This window comes from Oncorhynchus keta, chromosome 22 (genome assembly GCF_023373465.1).
Source record: "Oncorhynchus keta strain PuntledgeMale-10-30-2019 chromosome 22, Oket_V2, whole genome shotgun sequence".
In the NCBI taxonomy this organism is placed as follows: domain Eukaryota; kingdom Metazoa; phylum Chordata; class Actinopteri; order Salmoniformes; family Salmonidae; genus Oncorhynchus; species Oncorhynchus keta.
Genome location: NC_068442.1, coordinates 47282523 through 47302690, shown reverse-complemented (window position 1 = coordinate 47302690; position 20168 = coordinate 47282523). Strand labels below are relative to the sequence as shown.

At 48.6% G+C, this 20168-nt stretch overlaps 1 protein-coding gene and 1 long non-coding RNA gene across 3 annotated transcripts in view; both read left to right on the top strand.

Annotated features, from left to right (window-relative positions):
* LOC118401571 (26S proteasome non-ATPase regulatory subunit 1) overlaps nucleotides 1-20168 on the top strand; it is a 62900-nt gene that overhangs the window by 33594 nt on the left and 9138 nt on the right. For both annotated transcript variants that reach the window (XM_035799197.2, XM_035799196.2), the window contains exons 17-19: nucleotides 6544-6658; nucleotides 11593-11709; nucleotides 13995-14097. In XM_035799197.2, coding sequence (XP_035655090.1) covers nucleotides 6544-6658; nucleotides 11593-11709; nucleotides 13995-14097 — 335 coding nt within the window. The remainder of the gene's footprint in view (nucleotides 1-6543; nucleotides 6659-11592; nucleotides 11710-13994; nucleotides 14098-20168) is intronic.
* Nucleotides 147-977, top strand: LOC127910685 (uncharacterized). Its single transcript, XR_008075738.1, has 3 exons — nucleotides 147-322; nucleotides 441-532; nucleotides 619-977. It is a non-coding gene; the product is annotated as an uncharacterized LOC127910685 (long non-coding RNA).

Below are 20168 nucleotides of genomic sequence, written 5' to 3'. Positions count from 1 at the left end.
ACATCTCAAATCTCGCTTATCTTGACACCACCCCCGGCCAAGTCGGAGCAATTGTCTTTTGATTAGAACAAAAGCCAAAGGTCACCCCCCTCCTCGCCTGATTCCCATGTGAATCACTTGGATACTCCTGATCCTCTGATGTGCTCTCTATAGGGCTCTGGTCAAAAGTAGTGCTCTCTATAGGGCTCTGGTCAAAAGTAGTGCTCTCTATAGGGCTCTGGTCAAAAGTAGTGCTCTCTATAGGGCTCTGGTCAAAAGTATAGTGCTCTCTATAGGGCTCTGGTCAAAAGTAGTGCTCTCTATAGGGCTCTGGTCAAAAGTAGTGCTCTCTATAGGGCTCTGGTCAAAAGTAGTGCTCTCTATAGGGCTCTGGTCAAAAGTAGTGCTCTCTATAGGGCTCTGGTCAAAAGTAGTGCTCTATATTGGGCTCTGGTCAAAAGTAGTGCTCTATATTGGGCTCTGGTCAAAAGTAGTGCTCTCTATAGGGCTCTGGTCAAAAGTAGTGCTCTCTATAGGGCTCTGGTCAAAAGTAGTGCTCTATATAGGGCTCTGGTCAAAAGTAGTGCTCTATATAGGGCTCTGGTCAAAAGTAGTGCTCTATATTGGGCTCTGGTCAAGTAGTGCTCTCTATAGGGCTCTGGTCAAAAGTAGTGCTCTATATTGGGCTCTGGTCAAAAGTAGTGCTCTATATAGTGCTCTGGTCAAAAGTAGTGCTCTCTATAGGGCTCTGGTCAAAAGTATAGTGCTCTATATTGGGCTCTGGTCAAAAGTAGTGCTCTATATAGGGCTCTGGTCAAAAGTAGTGCTCTATAGGGAATATGGTGCCATTTTGAGCCTGTGGGACGACGTGTTTTCTTATCCAGAAGACATGACGCCAGCGGAATGCAGGGTTCTATGTTCTTTACTTCCATTTTTCCTGCATTAAGTTATTGTTGTTAGTCACGATGTTAGACCAATGACTGAAGGAGAAATGTCATAAGGTGAATGTACCAATTTGTAAGTCGCTCTGGATAAGAGCATCTGCTAAATGACTTAAATGTAAATGTAAATGTTAGGAGTTGCCCAGGGGACTTCCTGCTAGCGCCTCACAAACATCTGTTTTCTACCTCTCTGCATTAACGGTGCAGAGGCTACTTTAAAAATTATTTAAATACAATTTGATTGAACATTCTGCTGACTTAGATTTTAGGACAATGACATGCCCAATTCTTTGTATCTTCCAGCTAGACAGGATAGCAATAGGCATGATTTCACTCATGTTTAAGTCTGTAGTCATTTCTAATTGGAGTGGGATTCATGGAGTACAGAGAAGTCCTGCAAAATGTTCTTATGTCTCTGTGTGGAAAGAAACGCTGCTTTTCATGACTAATTTGGATCGAGTGGAATGACGAAGTAAATCACATTGACTTTTTGTCAGTGTATGTATGAACTGATATTGGTTTGATTAGCCTTAGTGTTTCCCTGCTTCCTACGTGTGCCACTGTGCTGGGCATCTCTGGCGGCTGAGTGGAAGGGACAGGATGGATTGAGCTGGTGCTACTGTGCTTTTGAATTATTATTAAATTCAGCGTCAGACACCATCAGATGCACATAGCCTATATAGGGGTTACGTTAAATATGATCTGGTGCTTCAGTGTCATACACCATCAGATGCACATAGCCTATATAGGGGTTACGTTAAATATGATCTGGTGCTTCAGTGTCATACACCATCAGATGCACATAGCCTATATAGGGGTTACATTAAATATGATCTGGTGCTTCAGTGTCATACACCATCAGATGCACATAGCCTATATAGGGGTTACGTTAAATATGATCTGGTGCTTCAGTGTCATACACCATCAGATGCACATAGCCTATATAGGGGTTACATTAAATATGATCTGGTGCTTCAGTGTCATACACCATCAGATGCACATAGCCTATATAAGGGGTTACGTTAAATATGGAAGACACGTTTCCGATTGAAAGACTTCAGTTGGACAATTGACTAGGTGTTTTTATTCTTTTAACTTTTATTTAACTAGGCAAGTCAAATTCTGATTTACAATGACGGCCTAGGAACAGTGGGTTAACTGCCTTGTTCAGAGACAGAGTTCTATTTTATTTTATATTTACCTTGTCAACTCGGGGATTCGATCCACCAACCTTTCGGTTGCTGGCCCAACGCTCTAACCACTAGGCTGTTTATCAACTCCAAATTTTAGCGAATCAAAGTTTATTGGTTGTGTACACAGATTTGCAGGTATTGCAGGTGCAGTTTTCCATAACCAAAAATGTAGTATTTTCAGCTGTTGGAAGCTGGTGTACAAATGTGAAAGATGTAAAAACTCAACTTTAAAATGGGAATCATAGAAAAGTGCACGTAGAATTGACCTACCACTCCTTAGACTTCCTTTCAATGAGAATGGCATATCTGTAACACATATTTCTATGAGAAATGTGCAGTTTGACACTACTAGTGTAAATTGGTTTTAAAATGAAGACGGCCTGTTTTTGGTTTGAAGGACTATGGTTTGAGCAGTCGCACAACCGTAATAACGTGTTCGGTGTCCGGCAAAAAGGGATCCATATTCCTCTGAGCTTTCTTAAGCCGCTTGATAATTATCACGTCCTCCTGGCCTCTTCACGCCATCAAACCGATGAGGTTTTCTCTGAGAAACAGAAAGGACCTCTTCAATTGCAGGGACGCGTCATATTTTCTGGTTGAGCTGCGCTATTTTTTTGTTTGTTTTTAGTGAGTTAGTGGCATGAGAGTCATGGAGAGGGATTTGCGACGTTGACGATTATGCTTGTTGTTTTGGAAAAGGCTGAGGGGTCTGTTTTTTTTATTATAGAGGATTGGTTTACCGCCTATCATTTTTCGGGTGAAGGACGATTAAAACCTAACTGACAGACTCTCAATGACCATTACGGAGAACGGAACCTTTCTGGGAAATCTGAAGGCATATGGTAATATCCTCATCGTTTTCACTGTCCCTGCCATGGCAGTGTTGGTCTATCCAACTGCCTTTTTACAGCATAGCAGGCTGGATAACACGCTCAATATAATGCTGCTAACCTCATCCCATAGTGGCTGTTTGCCTCTGTCTCGACAGATTCCCTAATTCAAGACATTACCATGGGCTATGCTGTAATACATTTCCAGTGTTGATAATGTAGCACACATTGTAGTGATTTGAGTAAGAAGTGAATGTGAAGTCACCACTACTTCTGATGAAATCCCTCTTTCTCAGGCGGTATTGTTCCTGACCAGTCGTAATTGCGTTCCCTTTTTTTTTTTGTGACCAAATATGAGTAATACATGTTTAATTTAGCTGACCGGTTTGGCAGGAATTTTCACTGAAAGACACACTGGAACACATTGCACGGGCTACAACAGGCGACTCATTTGCATTGCAGTAACACATTCTCATTTACAGCAACGACCTGGGGAATAGTTACGGGGGGCATGAATGAGCCAATTGGAAGCTGAGGATGATTAGGTGGATGGAACAAAGCCAGTATCACTTCCTCAAAATAGTCAGAATTAATCTAAGATACCTAAAGAAATCTGTAATGAATTAGGATTTTATTTTTGACGAGGATGTTTTAGTCGCTACATTTTTACATCTAGCTAAGGCCGCTGTTCCCAAACTAGGGGTCGTATGAAAATGGGGTTGCGGGAGATTTTCCCAAATAATGAACGTTTTTATATATCGTTGTATCTTAAAGTAATTGTAATGTGGTTCATCTTAATCTAAATGAGAAGTATTGAAATCTAAAAGATAAATTCAATCGGTTCCCTTAGATCGTGGGCAAAGGCCGTGACTGTGGCTCTTGAATCGGAATGATTCAAGTGCGGCCTTTCGAACTGTCATGTGACCGAGCGCTGCAGACAAAGCATTCGCAGGTGTTTTGGTTCCTGACTCGAAGGGAATAAATGCCCTGCAGTCTCACTCAGACCATTAAAACTCACAGTGCCCTTCGGCAGCTTATATCTGTGTGACGCTGGATTCATCAGTGCTCTCGTCTGCATTAAAACCAAATATCGATTTAGGTGGGATGTGACCGCAAGAGGTGAGGTGCACGCTGTTGACCCCATGCCCCCTCACTTTGAGAAGCTCTGACATGCATCAAACACACCCATCTCATCAGTGGTGGTGAGATGAGACGTTGTCAGACTCATTTGCAATTGACTGTCATAGCCCCACGTTAAAAGTATGTATCGTGACTTAAGACAATCAGAAATACTGTTAGAATGTTTTGTAATTGACTGCCATAGCCCTGGGGAAAATATATATATTATATAATTATATTATATATATATTAGAAGAATTTTCACATCAAAATGGGTTTGTGGACGACAAAAGTTTGGGAACCCCTGAGCTGAGGTGTTTTGATGCAGTGTTTCTCTCAAGTAAAACGAAAGACGGATCCTCTGGGTAGGTCTGTCTCACTGTATCCTGCAGTAGGATTGGAAAGAGCTCAGTCACCGACGCTGTGTATCCTGTGTTGGTGAACAGCCCTAAATCATGACGAACTCACTTACAAAACTCTGTTTTGGACCAGACTGAATTTATGACCAAAATTATCCTCTTTATACTTTGTAGTCAATTTTGATAGTAGAATAAATGTTTCTGATTTAATATCGATGCCACAGAGGCTGTTTTCTATCAGATGATAAGTTGTTTATTGACTTCAGTTGCTCTTTTAAAGAACCTACATTTCTTGTCCCAGAGCCACTTGCTCTCCGTTCCCACTTTACTCTTAGAATAGAGCCCATTTAAATTCACTTTAAATCTCAAGCGCCTAATGGCAAATGGCCCTTACCCTAACGGCACTTTGAGCCTTAAGTAAAGATGAGGTTAGGGTCCAAAATCTACATCCCACCCTGCTCTTACCTCTATTTTCTCACCTCATACTCCTGTTAGGGTGCTATTGAGGGGAGGAGGGTGGTTAACTATAATTACGTAGTGTAAATTGTTTAAAGAAACCATCTTGACACAGCTGCAGACCTGGGAGAGTTTGTATAAGGTCTCGGTTCAAAATGAACATGTGAGGAGTTTCCTCACAATGAGACGGTTGGACCTGTGGAAACCAGGGAAATGTGATGAGGGAAGAAACCCTGGCATTTACATGTAAAACACGATGGTCGAAGGTAGTGGATTAGGAGGGTTAGACCGAAATATTCACTTACACTGGCAGTGTTTAGACTTGAGGTAACATTCTGCCAAATTACACCGTAAGTTTCCATGGGGCACAGTTTTTTTTTCTGCCAACGTCCCATCACCTAAATGGTGTTCTTGATCATAATTATTTTAATATAAAAATCATTATTAACAGTGCCTGTTGGACGGGCATTGTGTTTGAGCGTGCCTGTTCTTTTTGTAAGACTAAAAAGGATTTTGACAAATGTAGTAGGCTAGTTCAGAGGACAGAGTCTCCTCTGCTGTATGTTTTAATTGTCTTGGCCCAGTCTTCGCTTCAGTCAGCAAAGAAATAACTATTTATGATAAGCAAGAGATAAAAAAAAGATGTTGCTCTAGACCTGTGCCGTTATACTTCAAGTCAGATTTCAATCTTGCAAAATGGTTAAGCACAAGGTTTTTCTCTTCATACAGCAGCAGCCCCGGATACAATTCATCAAGACTTGCGGAGGTGTCAGACTTATAAATCATTGCCCCTTTTCACACACCGTACACCCCCCCAAGTTCCCCCTCCCTCTATCACCGGTTCTGTAGCTGCAATCCCTTTGTTGTGCTGTAGCGTTGAGCCACCTGTCACCTGAACATTTATTCTGTGATGATATTAAAGCCTTGGACCAGGTCCAATTGGATTCATTCCTATGACCCGCAATGTTGACACAACCCCAGTCTCTTCAAAAATTTTCAAAAAAGTTAATAATGATTTATATTAGTTCTAGATGTTGTATTAACCATGTTTACATTGTATCTGTACACGAGGCAAGACTGTAGACTAACAATGAGTGTAAAAGAATAACCTATTGACTGTACGTTTGTTTGTGTAACTCTGTTGTTTTTGTCGCACTGCTTTGCTTTATCTTGGCCAGGCCGCAGTTGTAAATGAGAACTTGTTCTCAACTGGCCTACCTGGTTAAATAAAGGTGAAATAAATAAAATAACCGTCTGTCTCTCTCTCTCTCTCTGTGTCTCTCTCTCTCTGTGTCTCTCTCTCTCTGTGTCTCTCTCTCTCTGTGTCTCTCTCTCTCTGTGTCTCTCTCTCTCTGTGTCTCTCTCTCTCTGTGTCTCTCTCTCTCTCTGTGTCTCTCTCTCTCTCTGTGTCTGTCTCTCTCTCTCTCTGTGTCTGTCTCTCTCTGTGTCTCTCTCTCTCTCTCTGTGTCTCTCTCTCTCTCTGTGTCTCTCTCTCTCTCTCTGTGTCTCTCTCTCTCTCTGTCTCTCTCTCTCTCTCTGTGTCTCTCTCTCTCTCTGTGTCTCTCTCTCTCTCTGTGTCTCTCTCTCTCTCTGTCTCTCTCTCTCTCTGTGTCTCTGTCTCTCTCTGTGTCTCTCTCTCTCTCTGTGTCTCTCTGTGTCTCTATAGGACCCCAGAGCAATGCCCCAGTGTGGTGTCTCTCCTGTCAGAGAGCTACAACCCCCATGTGCGCTGCGGAGCAGCCATGGCCTTGGGCATCTGCTGTGCCGGGACAGGCAACAAGGTAAGTGCCCCTCTTTTCCTTATCCCACCCTCAGTTCTCTGTGAACAAGCTGCCAACTTCATTGTCCGGTCCAAAATAAACACTTCTTAATGCAGCCTCACGATTCTGAGATAATCAAAAGGGTCTATGCAATATTGGGAAAGCTCCTTCCGGCTCCGAGCCTGCCCCGACTGCTCCGAGCCTGCCCCGACGGCTCCGAGCCTGCCCCGACGGCTCCGAGCCTGCCACACCATGCGTGTAGCAAAACAAACAGATACCACTGTTTCCTACCTAGGAAACTGCCCCCCGGAGGAATTTCTAGCAGCTGTTAGTGTCTATCAGACTGAATAAAGTGTCAGGACTTTGCTAGAATGGGGGCCATGATCACTCCTGGCACACAGCGAGAATCACAGCTAGGATAGGATCTAGCGTGGCTCCTATGTGGACACTGGGCTTAGAGGGGCTTCAATCTGAACCAACCCTGTTGAAGCATTTAACATACATACACATATTTTGCAGATGTTATTGTGGGTGTGGTGAAAATGCTTGTGCACTTGGTTTTCACAGTGAGATCTGAGAACGTGCCTGTTTGACCAGTGGCTAGAGTCTCTATATTTGGAATGTTTGTTAAAGACATGCTTCACCAATTTTGATACCCTGGAAGGATGACGCCTGCCTATTCCCGCTGACCTCTGTTGGGTCATATAATGAAGACTTATATCTGGCCCACACAATATGCGGTGATGGCAATTTTCCTTTTTCCTCATCGCCATTTTGGTTCTTTGTCTGTCACCGATACTGATGTCCTATGCTGAGCACAGGGGTTAATTTGAAGTGAAAGGCCTTCAGTAGGGTTAACTACTAGTCCACGCTGCTAAAACAATGGCAAATTATATCCTGAATCACAAAATATAAACGCAACATTTTTAAAGAGTTTACTGAGTTACTATTCACACAGTATAAGGTCAGTCAGTCAATTGAAATACATTAATTCATCTGTTGATTTCAAATGTTGGTCACGGATTCTTTTAGTTTTTAGTGGCATGGATCAGAAAACCAGTCCGTATCAGGTGTGACCACCATTTGCTTCATGCAGCGCGACACACCTCCTCCTTCTCATAGTTGATCAGGCTGTTGATCGTGGCCTAAGGAATGTTGTCTCACTTCTCTTCAACGTCTGTGCGAAGTTGCTGGATTTCGGCGGGAGCTGAAACACGCTGTCGTACACGTCGATCCAGAGTGTAATAAATGAAATACAATGCCTGAGATACATTTGATATATTGTGCAGTTTGGTTTTTGTTTGGTTGGCATATTGCCACTGAGCTATACCCTGTCTGCCAGGCAAGGACATTGTGGTCAGGGATGGGGGGGAGAAGACGCTGCTGCCAGGCCCAGAACTGCTTAATGATGTGGACTGGTCACTCTCAGGTGCCCAAAGCCCAAACAGTCACAGCCCATTTCACTCTGGCCTTGGTGCCCAGAGGGGAGAACGTTCTAGGCCTACACTGGACTGGGCCAGACCAGGACTCCAGTCTTCACACAGCCAGTCCTCCAGTACGTTTAGTTCCGTCCTTTGGTGAGTGGAATGGTGTTGTGGCTGGAGAAGTGGGTCAGCTAGCTATTACATATGGAGCTAATACTCTCTGTCATCATTTATACATCCTGGGGGTTTGAATATTTATTTTATTGCCCTGTAATTTGGGGTTCTTGCTGACTGGTATTGGGTAAAAACATGTTGAGGAAAGCGAGTTGGATTGCAACCGATTTCACGCTCTCTATCTGTCAATACAGCCATTTCTGCTGATTGAACTTAACATTAAATACTCTCAATTGAAACCTCAACCGACTACGGTAGAGGTTGTTGGACCTGTTTTGAAATGGACCTGGTGCTTTCCCACCCGAACACGATATGCATAAATGATTGTTTAAAAAATATAGAGACCTGTTCCAAACAGACCCGAGGACAACTAGGCTGGTTCCGTATAGACCTGGTTGGATCCAGACTCGATTCAAGGTGAGGGAAGCAGTAGACAAGTACATTTGTAAGCTACTTTATTAACCAGAGCCGATGAAGCGCGAGAGGGAAACTCTAGCAGGCGGAGGAATGGCCTTGCGGTGTGTTTACTGTGAGCAAGTGGCACGGGGAGGGAGATTCAGAGAGACGTCAATCCACGCAAAAAAAAACAGAAGAAAATATCAAGCATACCAAGCCGACTAATTTCTAGCTGGTCATAGCTTGATTATTTATCATAAAATATGATTACGTTAATACCCGTCTTGACTGCTTCAAGCCGATTTTAGAAGCAAGTTAGCTAAACTAGGCTAATTGAGACTGCCTGCTTCCTCCTTGTCCTACAGTTCCAAATAACAACTCCATTCAGATTATTAAGTAGCAACCTACCTGTTGGCTCTAGTAGCAACCTACCCGTTGGCTCTAGTAGCAACCTACCCGTTGGCTCTAGTAGCAACCTACCCGTTGGCTCTAGTAGCAACCTACCCGTTGGCTCTAGTAGCAACCTACCCGTTGGCTCTAGTAGCAACCTACCCGTTGGCTCTAGTAGCAACCTACCCGTTGGCTCTAGTAGCAACCTACCCGTTGGCTCTAGTAGCAACCTACCCGTTGGCTCTAGTAGCAACCTACCCGTTGGCTCTAGTAGCAACCTACCCGTTGGCTCTAGTAGCAACCTACCCGTTGGCTCTAGTAGCAACCTACCCGTTGGCTCTAGTAGCAACCTACCCGTTGGCTCTAGTAGCAACCTACCCGTTGGCTCTAGTAGCAACCTACCCGTTGGCTCTAGTAGCAACCTACCCGTTGGCTCTAGTAGCAACCTACCCGTTGGCTCGAGTAGCAACCTACCCGTTGGCTCGAGTAGCAACCTACCCGTTGGCTCGAGTAGCAACCTACCCGTTGGCTCGAGTAGCAACCTACCCGTTGGCTCGAGTAGCAACCTACCCGTTGGCTCGAGTAGCAACCTACCCGTTGGCTCTTGGTTGTTGTAGCCTATCTTTCTCATTACGTTTTTTTATTCCATAGTTTTAATTCCGTTTTACGTTGATTATTTTGTAGTTGTATTTATTATGGATCCCCATTAGTTCCTGCCGAGGCAGCAGATACTCTTCCTGGGTTTTTTATGGATCCCCAATAGTTCCTGCCGAGGCAGCATCTACCCTTCATGGGGTTTATTATGGATCCCCATTAGTTCCTGCCAAGGCAGCAGCTACTCTTCCTGGGGTCCGGCAGAATTAAGGCAGTTATACAATTTTAAAAACGTTACAATAAGTTAAATACAGAATTCACAATACACTGTGTGCCCTCAGGCCCATACTCCACTACCACATATCTACAACATAAAATCCATGTGCATGTCTGTGTATAGTGCGTATGTTATCATGTGTGTATGCATGTGTCTGTGAATGAGTCATAGCTCTACGCAGTGCTGTGTAACACCCGCTCGCTTAACCTGTAAAGCCAGCTGCACCAATGTGTCGGATGAAACACCGTTTAACTGACGACCGAAGTCAGCCTGCAGGTGTCCGGCCCGCCACAAGGAGTCGCTATAGCGCTATGAGCCAAGGAAAGCCTCCCCTAACCTGGACGACGCTGGGCCAATTGTGCGCCGCCCTATGAGAGACTCCCGGTCACGGCTGTTTGTGACACAGCCTGGGATCGAACACGGGTTTGTAGTGACGCCACAAGCACTGGGATGCCCCCATACTGTTTATGTTTTATCCACAACTCTCTGTCCATTGCCGTGGTAATCTGGGAAGCCAAAACGTTCCCTACCACTCCCCACTGTACAGAACTAGTTTCCCCGCTGCACTTCACTAAAGGATCCTTTTGAAATGCGCCAGTAAAGATTTGAATTTAGATTAGAATGTGCTCACAGGCTCCAGTTGTTTATCCTGTAATCAGATCAGATTTACCCAGTAAGAGGCATACAACACAGTGTAGGTATAGCCTAAACAACTAGTGTTTTAAAATGTTTTTTAAAAATGATGTATTCATTTGGGTTCACAGTGCGGACCCAACCAAGGTCCCAGTACCGAACGATCTGGTACGAATACGTGTACCGCTACCGCTGACCAATCAGGAAGGGGAAGTGGTAGCCAGGGCTCTACCAGTGCCCCTCTTACGCCATCGCTCCCCGCACGCCACAGCTCTCCTCTCTCCTTGCCGTGGCAAAGATTCTAAAACCAAAGATTACAGATTCTGAGTTGTTAAAGCCTTTTGTTTGTCAGGGGGCGGCAGGGTAGCCTAGTGGTTAGTGTTGGACTAGTAACCGGAAGGTTGCAAGTTCAAAACCCCGAGCTGAAGAGGTACAAATCTGTCGTTCTGCCCGTGAACAGGCAGTTAACCCACCGTTCCTAGGTTGTTATTGAAAATAAGAATTTGTTCTTAACTGACTTGCCTAGTTAAATAAAGGTCAAATAAAAAAATAAAAGGGGTTGCTCACTCATCCTTTTATATGGTTTTAATATGCAGAGTGTAAATAAATAAATCATTTTAAGGACAATAAGTTTTCAGTCTATGAATCCGATAGAGATTTGTAGTGATTGTAGGCCTCATCATGGATCCTCACTGCTGAATGCTAAGGTTTTTCCTGGCACAGCTGAGCCCATCTCTGGTAAGATTTCCAAGCGGTTGAGCTAGCACCCTCTGCCAGCGCTTAACTCTTAATACCCAGAAGAGCGCTGGTCCAATCACTAGGCCAGAGGTTTCTGAGCCAGGCTGAGAGAGTTCATCGTTGACCTTCCCGAGCCTCTTCTCCCTTAAAGAGCTGGGGCTTATACTCTGGTAGTACTGCACTCGTACTTAGGGAATATCACCAAACTTCTATTTACTTACTCTAAGCGACTCAGCACGATAACCTCATCTTTAGGGTGATCTAGTTGTTAATTTAATAAGTGTATTTTATAGAAATTGACAAGTTCTATTTTGCTTTTCCCTTTTCAGGAGGCCATCAACCTGCTGGAACCTATGACCAACGACCCAGTGAACTACGTGAGACAGGGTGCCCTCATCTCCTCTGCCCTCATCATGATCCAGCAGACCGAGGTCACCTGTCCCAAGGTGGGTGTAGGAGAAACAGCCCATCTCATTCACAGACCACATTTACCAGAGAAACAGCCCATCTCATTCACAGCCCACATTTACCAGAGAAATTGGCCACCAGTAACTTTGTTATTCAGACTAAAATATCTTGAAGTTGATTGGCTAATGGAATCATCTGTTTTTAAATGTGATTCTAGCCTATAGAAAGGTTCTCTATTTTGAGTCCAGTCCTCTTCTTCTCTCCTGATGAATCCTAACCTCCGTGGAGGCTCTAGGTTCTAACCAAAAGCTGTCTGAAGTATTTTGAACTTTCAGCTGAGTGTTGATGTGCCTAATATGACCACAGCTTTATACCGAGTACAAGGAGGGAGTGAAAAAAGGTGGGGAGGCTTGCTAAAAAAGAGCTGTTCTCTCTCCATTTTGCACAACAAGCTCTGTCACAGCTGTTTTAAGAAATGCCAGACCCATTTTCAAGTATCATCTGGTCATGGCCTGTAAACGTTACAGCAACAGGCTTGGGGCAGTGTGAGAGATTGTTCAAGAGAGACTGGTTTTAAACTAGAAACAGCAGGAGGCACTACACTTGTTCAAGAGAGACTGGTTTTAAACTAGAAACAGCAGGAGACACTACACTTGTTCAAGAGAGACTGGTTTTAAACTAGAAACAGCAGGAGACACTACACTTGTTCAAGAGAGACTGGTTTTAAACTAGAAACAGCAGGAGACACTACACTTGTTCAAGAGAGACTGGTTTTAAACTAGAAACAGCAGGAGGCACTACACTTGTTCAAGAGAGACTGGTTTTAAACTAGAAACAGCAGGAGGCACTACACTTGTTCAAGAGAGAATGGTTTTAAACTAGAAACAGCAGGAGGGCACTACACTTGTTCAAGAGAGACTGGTTTTAAACTAGAAACAGCAGGAGGGCACTACATTTGTTCAAGAGAGACTGGTTTTAAACTAGAAACAGCAGGAGGCACTACACTTGTTCAAGAGAGACTGGTTTTAAACTAGAAACAGCAGGAGGCACTACACTTGTTCAAGAGAGACTGGTTTTAAACTAGAAACAGCAGGAGACACTACACTTGTTCAAGAGACTGGTTTTAAACTAGAAACAGCAGGAGGCACTACACTTGTTCAAGAGAGACTGGTTTTAAACTAGAAACAGCAGGAGACACTACACTTGTTCAAGAGAGACTGGTTTTAAACTAGAAACAGCAGGAGGCACTACACTTGTTCAAGAGAGACTGGTTTTAAACTAGAAACAGCAGGAGGCACTACACTTGTTCAAGAGAGAATGGTTTTAAACTAGAAACGGCAGGAGGCACTACACTTGTTCAAGAGAGAATGGTTTTAAACTAGAAACGGCAGGAGGCACTACACTTGTTCAAGAGAGAATGGTTTTAAACTAGAAACGGCAGGAGGCACTACACTTGTTCAAGAGAGACTGGTTTTAAACTAGAAACAGCAGGAGGCACTACACTTGTTCAAGAGAGAATGGTTTTAAACTAGAAACGGCAGGAGGCACTACACTTGTTCAAGAGAGAATGGTTTTAAACTAGAAACGGCAGGAGGCACTACACTTGTTCAAGAGAGACTGGTTTTAAACTAGAAACAGCAGGAGACACTACACTTGTTCAAGAGAGACTGGTTTTAAACTAGAAACAGCAGGAGGCACTACACTTGTTCAAGAGAGACTGGTTTTAAACTAGAAACAGCAGGAGGCACTACACTTGTTCAAGAGAGAATGGTTTTAAACTAGAAACGGCAGGAGGCACTACACTTGTTCAAGAGAGAATGGTTTTAAAGCTGCAGTATGTCACTTTTTTGTTGTTGTTGACCAAACTCATAGAAATGTGAGTTATAGAGCTGTCATTCTCATTGAAAGGAAGTCTAAGAAGCAGCAGATCTGTTCTATGTGCCCCGCAGGTGGATCACTTCCGTCACATTTTAATCTCCCTTTACGTATGTTACATTGTCACACACAGTGGTAGTGTTTTAGCCATATGACCTTTTGTTATTATAGATTGTATGTGCCGCTGTTCTCCAAATAGCTTCCACCAATAGTGGCTCTCATCAAAGGGTTTTAACCTGTTTTTAATATTATTAAAGGGGGTGTGTGTGTAAGGGCTTGTGGGCCCTGGCGTGCTCATTAACTTCGAATCAAAGCAACGTGGCAGAATAAATGTTTAACATATTTCATTTAATAAGAATGTTAGATTTGTAATGTGGAGACCCACTAAAAGAACTGAACAATGGGTTTGAGCCTTCGTGTTTTTATTTGTTGTTTTCCTGACACACAGGTGAACCAGTTCCGACAGCTCTACTCAAAGGTCATCAATGACAAGCACGATGACGTCATGGCCAAGTTCGGGGCCATCCTGGCCCAGGGCATCCTGGATGCAGGTCAGTGTGTGGTGACATGTGGAGTCACAGGGGTTGGATTTCTTTAGAAGACAAGTGGGTGTGTTCATCTGTTTCTGTCTGCTGTTAAGGGGAGGTGTATCTGCGTACGTGTGTGGTTTACAGGAAGTCCCAGCTCCCCCCAGGGCTTGACCCCGCCCCCCCTGTGATTTTTCCCAACTGTCTTCTCTGGAAGCGATCTGGTTACGATGTATTAGAAAGAGCCTGGCGGGTCAGCAATGTCAACAGCCACATGACTCTTGTGATTACTGTTTGTGTGTTTGTGTGTGTGTGTGTGTGTGTGTGTGTGTGGTACTTGCTCTTGTACTGTAGCAGTGTTTATTTTTGTTCCCATAATGCTTTCAGACAATCTTTTTCACTATAGCGACAGTCGAGACCAATCTGGGAGCCCTCGTTCTCCTGGCAAGATGAACTGCAGTCCCCACCCCCCTCCTCCCTGTTTTCCATCGTGTGAAACCGCCCAGACATAATCTTTAGTATGGGGTCATTGTAAGATAGCACACGGAGGCTCTCTCCTCTCCCTTTACTACCCTTAACTGTCAGGCCACTGCTACCTGATACACATCCATGTTTTGAGACGGCCTAGAAGGCAGGGTGTTGAGTAACGTCAGAATGGCAGCTTCCTCCCAAAGAACCTTCACTTCACTTTGATTTCAGATAAGGTGATGGGGAGTATTAGTCTGTAGTTATAAGTGGGGTTGTGATTTTGGGGGCAGTTGGATAATCGTGTGAAATGACAGGGTTCCGTTTCATGATCTCTGGTGTTCATTACCGAAGGTTTAGCGTTCAGAAACAGCTCTCGCAAACAACCACACGCCCAAGGGTTCTCTCTCTCTCTCGACGTTCCCCCTCGCGCTCTCTCTCGACATTCCCCCTCGCGCTCTCTCTCGACATTCCCCTCGCTCTCTCTCGACATTCCCCCTCTCTCTCGACGTTCCCTCTCTCTCTCGACGTTCCCCTCTCTCTCGACGTTCCCTCTCTCTCTCGACGTTCCCTCTCTCTCTCGACGTTCCCTCTCTCTCTCGACGTTCCCTCTCTCTCTCGACGTTCCCCCTCTCTCTCTCTCGACGTTCCCCCTTGCGCTCTCTCTCGACGTTCCCCCTCGCTCTCTCTCGACGTTCCCCCTCGCTCTCTCTCGACGTTCCCCCTCTCTCTCTCGACGTTCCCCCTCTCTCTCTCTCGCGTTCCCCCTCGCGCTCTCTCTCGACGTTCCCCCCGCTCTCTCTCGACGTTCCCCCTCGCGCTCTCTCTCGACGTTCCCCCTCGCGCTCTCTCTCGACGTTCCCTCTCTCTCTCTCGACGTTCCCCCTCGCGCTCTCTCTCTCGACGTTCCCCCTCTCTCTCTCGACGTTCCCCCTCGCGCTCTCTCTCGTTCCCCCTCGCGCTCTCTCTCGACGTTCCCCCCTCTCTCTCTCGACGTTCCCCCTCGCTCTCTCTCGACGTTCCCCCTCGCGCTCTCTCTCGCGTTCCCCCTCGCTCTCTCTCGACGTTCCCCTCGCGCTCTCTCTCGACGTTCCCCCTCGCGCTCTCTCTCGACGTTCCCCCTCGCTCTCTCTCGCGTTCCCCCCTCGCTCTCTCTCGACGTTCCCCCTCGCGCTCTCTCTCGACGTTCCCCCTCGCTCTCTCTCTCGACGTTCCCCCTCGCTCTCTCTCTCGACGTTCCCCCTCGCGCTCTCTCTCGACGTTCCCCTCGCGCTCTCTCTCGACGTTCCCCCTCGCGCTCTCTCTCTCGACGTTCCCCCTCGCTCTCTCTCGACGTTCCCCCTCGCGCTCTCTCTCGCGTTCCCCTCGCTCTCTCGACGTTCCCCCTCGCGCTCTCTCTCTCGCGTTCCCCTCGCGCTCTCTCTCTCGCGTTCCCCCTGCGCTCTCTCTCGACGTTCCCCCTCGCGCTCTCTCTCTCGACGTTCCCCCTCGCGCGCTCTCTCTCGACGTTCCCCCTCGCGCTCTCTCTCGACGTTCCCCCTCGCGCTCTCTCTCTCGACGTTCCCCCTCGCGCTCTCTCTCGACGTTCCCCCTCGCGCGCTCTCTCTCGACGTTCCCCCTCGCGCGCTCTCTCTCGACGTTCCCCCTCGCGCTCTCTCTCGACGTTCCCCCTCGCGCTCTCTCTCGACGTTCCCCCTCGCGCTCTCTCTCGACGTTCCCCTCGCGCTCTCTCTCTCGACGTTCCCCTCGCGCTCTCTCTCTCGACGTTCCCCTCGCGCTCTCTCTCGACGTTCCCCCTCGCTCTCTCTCTCGACGTTCCCCCTCGCTCTCTCTCTCGACGTTCCCCCTCGCGCTCTCTCGACGTTCCCCCTCGCTCTCTCTCGCCGTTCCCCCTCGCGCTCTCTCTCGACGTTCCCCCTCGCGCTCTCTCTCGACGTTCCCCCTCGCGCTCTCTCTCGACGTTCCCCCTCGCGCTCTCTCGACGTTCCCCCTCGCGCTCTCTCTCGACGTTCCCCCTCGCGCTCTCTCTCGACGTTCCCCCTCGCGCTCTCTCTCGCGTTCCCCTCGCGCTCTCTCTCGACGTTCCCCCTCGCGCTCTCTCTCGACGTTCCCCTCGCGTCCCCCTCGCGCTCTCTCTCGCGTCCCCCTCGCTCTCTCTCTCGACGTTCCCCCTCGCGTCCCCCTCGCTCTCTCTCTCGCGTCCCCCTCGACGTCCCCTCGCGCTCTCTCTCGCGTCCCCCTCGACATTCCCTCTCTCTCTCGCGTTCCCTCTCTCTCTCTCGACGTCCCCCTCGACGTTCCTCTCTCTCTCGACGTCCCCCTCGACGTTCCCTCTCTCTCTCGACGTTCCCTCTCTCTCTCGACGTTCCCTCTCTCTCTCGACGTTCCCTCTCTCTCTCGACGTTCCCTCTCTCTCTCGACGTTCCCTCTCTCTCTCGACGTTCCCCCTCGCGCTCTCTCTCTCGACGTTCCCCCTCGCGCGCTCTCTCTCGACGTTCCCCCTCGCGCGCTCTCTCTCGACGTTCCCCCTCGCGCTCTCTCTCGACGTTCCCCCTCGCGCGCTCTCTCTCGACGTTCCCCCTCTCGCGCTCTCTCTCGACGTTCCCCCTCGCGCTCTCTCTCGACGTTCCCCCTCGCGCTCTCTCTCGACGTTCCCCCTCGCGCGCTCTCTCTCGACGTTCCCCCTCGCGCGCTCTCTCTCGACGTTCCCCCTCGCGCTCTCTCTCGACGTTCCCCCTCGCGCTCTCTCTCGACGTTCCCCCTCGCGCTCTCTCTCGACGTTCCCCCTCGCGTCCCCCTCGCTCTCTCTCGACGTTCCCCCTCGACGTCCCCCCTCGCGCTCTCTCTCGACGTTCCCCCTCGACGTCCCCCTCGCGCTCTCTCTCTCGACGTCCCCCTCGACGTCCCCCTCGCGCTCTCTCTCTCGACGTTCCCCCTCGATGTCCCCCTCGCCGCTCTCTCTCTCGACGTCCCCCTCGACATTCCCTCTCTCTCTCGACGTTCCTCTCTCTCTCGCGTCCCCCTCGCGTTCCCTCTCTCTCTCGACGTCCCCCTCCGTTCCCTCTCTCTCTCGACGTTCCTCTCTCTCTCGCGTTTCCCTCTCTCTCTCGACGTTCCCTCTCTCTCTCGACGTTCCCTCTCTCTCTCGACGTTCCCCTCTCTCTCGACGTTCCCCCTCGCGCTCTCTCTCTCGCGTTCCCCTCGCTCTCTCTCTCGACGTTCCCCCTCGCGCTCTCTCTCTCGACGTTCCCCTCGCGCTCTCTCTCTCGACGTTCCCCCCTCGCGCTCTCTCTCGACGTTCCCCCTCGCTCTCTCTCAGCGTTTCCCCCTCGCTCTCTCTCGACGTTCCCCCTCGCGCTCTCTCTCGACGTTCCCCCTCGCGCTCTCTCTCGACGTTCCCCCTCGCTCTCTCTCGACGTTCCCCTCGCTCTCTCTCGACGTTCCCCCTCGCGCTCTCTCTCGACGTTCCCCCTCGCGCTCTCTCTCGACGTTCCCCCTCGCTCTCTCTCGACGTTCCCCCTCGCTCTCTCTCGACGTTCCCCCTCTCTCTCTCGACGTTCCCCTCGCTCTCTCTCGACGTTCCCCCTCGCGCTCTCTCTCGACGTTCCCCCTCGTTCCCTCTCGATGTTCCCCCTCGCGCTCTCTCTCGACGTTCCCCTCGACGTCCCCCTCGCTCTCTCTCTCGACGTTCCCCCTCCGTCCCCCTCGCGCTCTCTCTCGGCGTCCCCCTCGACGTTCCCTCTCTCTCTCGACGTTCCCTCTCTCTCTCGCGTCCCCCTCGACGTTCCCTCCTCTCTCGACGTCCCCCTCTCGACGTTCCCCTCTCTCTCTCGACGTTCCCTCTCTCTCTCGACGTTTCCTCTCTCTCTCGACGTTCCTCTCTCTCTCGACGTTCCCTCTCTCTCTCGACGTTCCCTCTCTCTCTCGACGTTCTCTCTCTCGACGTTCCCTCTCTCTCTCGACGTTCCTCTCTCTCTCGACGTTCCCTCTCTCTCTCGACGTTCCCTCTCTCTCTCGACGTTCCCTCTCTCTCTCGACGTTCCCTCTCTCTCTCGACGTTCCCTCTCTCTCGACGTTCCTCGCGCTCTCGCGTTCCTCGCGCTCTCGCGTTCCCTCGCTCTCGTTCCCTCGCTCTCGACGTTCCCTCGCGCTCTCGGCGTTCCCTCGCGCTCTCGACGTTCCCCCTCGCGCTCTCGACGTTCCCCCCTCGCGCTCTCGACGTTCCCCCTCGCGCTCTCGACGTTCCCCCTCGCGCTCTCGACGTTCCCCCTCGCGCTCTCGACGTTCCCCTCCCTCTCGCGCTCGACGTTCCCCCTCGCTCTCGACGTTCCCCCTCGCGCTCTCGCGTTCCCCCTCGCGCTCTCGACGTTCCCCCTCGCGCTCTCGACGTTCCCCCTCGCGCTCTCGACGTTCCCCCTCGCGCTCTCGACGTTCCCCTCGCGCTCTCCGTTCCCCGCGCGCTCTCGGGCGTTTTCCCCTCGCGCTCTCGCTCTCGCGCTCTCGACGTTCCCCCTCGCGCTCTCTCGTTCCCCCTCGCGCTCTCGGCGTTCCCCTCGCGCGCTCTCGACGTTCCCCCTCGCTCTCGACGTTCCCCCTCGCGCGCTCTCGACGCGTTCCCCCTCGCGCTCTCTCGCGCGCCCTCCGGACGTTCCCCTCTCTCTCTCCCCTCTTTCTCTCTCTCTGGACGTTCTCTCTCTCTGGACCTTAAAAAAAACACATTATCATTTAGCAGACATTCTAAAAAATACATATATTTTATAATTTAGACATTCTTATCAAGAGCAACAGAAATCCCTCAGCTCTGTTGTGCCGAAGGACCTTATGCCATCACGGAAAAATGCTAGTTGATCTCGGAATTACATAACTCCTTGGATTCTGGGAAAGGAAGTCCCCTTCCCCAGGAATAAAAATTAAACTGCCATAAAGTAGGTTTGACAAGGATACCCCCCCCCCCTCATTGTGGCGCAGCAACTAGAATCCGTGAGTCACTCTGGCAACCAGTAAATTAATTTGTTCGGGACATTAGGGGGCCATTTCAGCCGTCAAAATAAAGTTATCAAATCACCCAGAAGTCATCATTGTAATTACCAGTCAACTGGGCTGCGGGTAGGCCGGTTTAAATTAAAAACGGCCCGTGATTCAACCACCATTGTCTGATCTGATTTCACATTAGAAACATTTCCATCTGTCTCTGCTGTTATAATGTATTTTAATCAAAAGGTTCCTCCTTAGTAACTCTTGTTTTGAAGGGAGTTTTTACAATGTTTGTATGAGGATTAGGGAAGGACCTCCCAACTTGATTCCAATCCCCTTTTCATCTATCCTGTCACTCCTCTGCAACCCTCTTCCTCCCACTCCCTAGCTCCCTTCATCCTCTTCTCCCTAGCGGTCTCCCAGAGGGCAAAAGAGGTCTATTGTTCTACTTGTCTGCATCCTAGCCCTTGACCCCGTTTTGTACACTGGACAAGGCTTTACCTCACACTAGCCATGCCACATTGTTTTACCGCCATTTTGTTCTTTAAAAAAAAAAATGTAATCTTAAATTTAAAGGTCATAAATGATCTAAAGGAAATGAAAGTGGGGCCCTTGGCCTGGGATTAGGAGTAATCACCATTATTTAGTGAAATGGC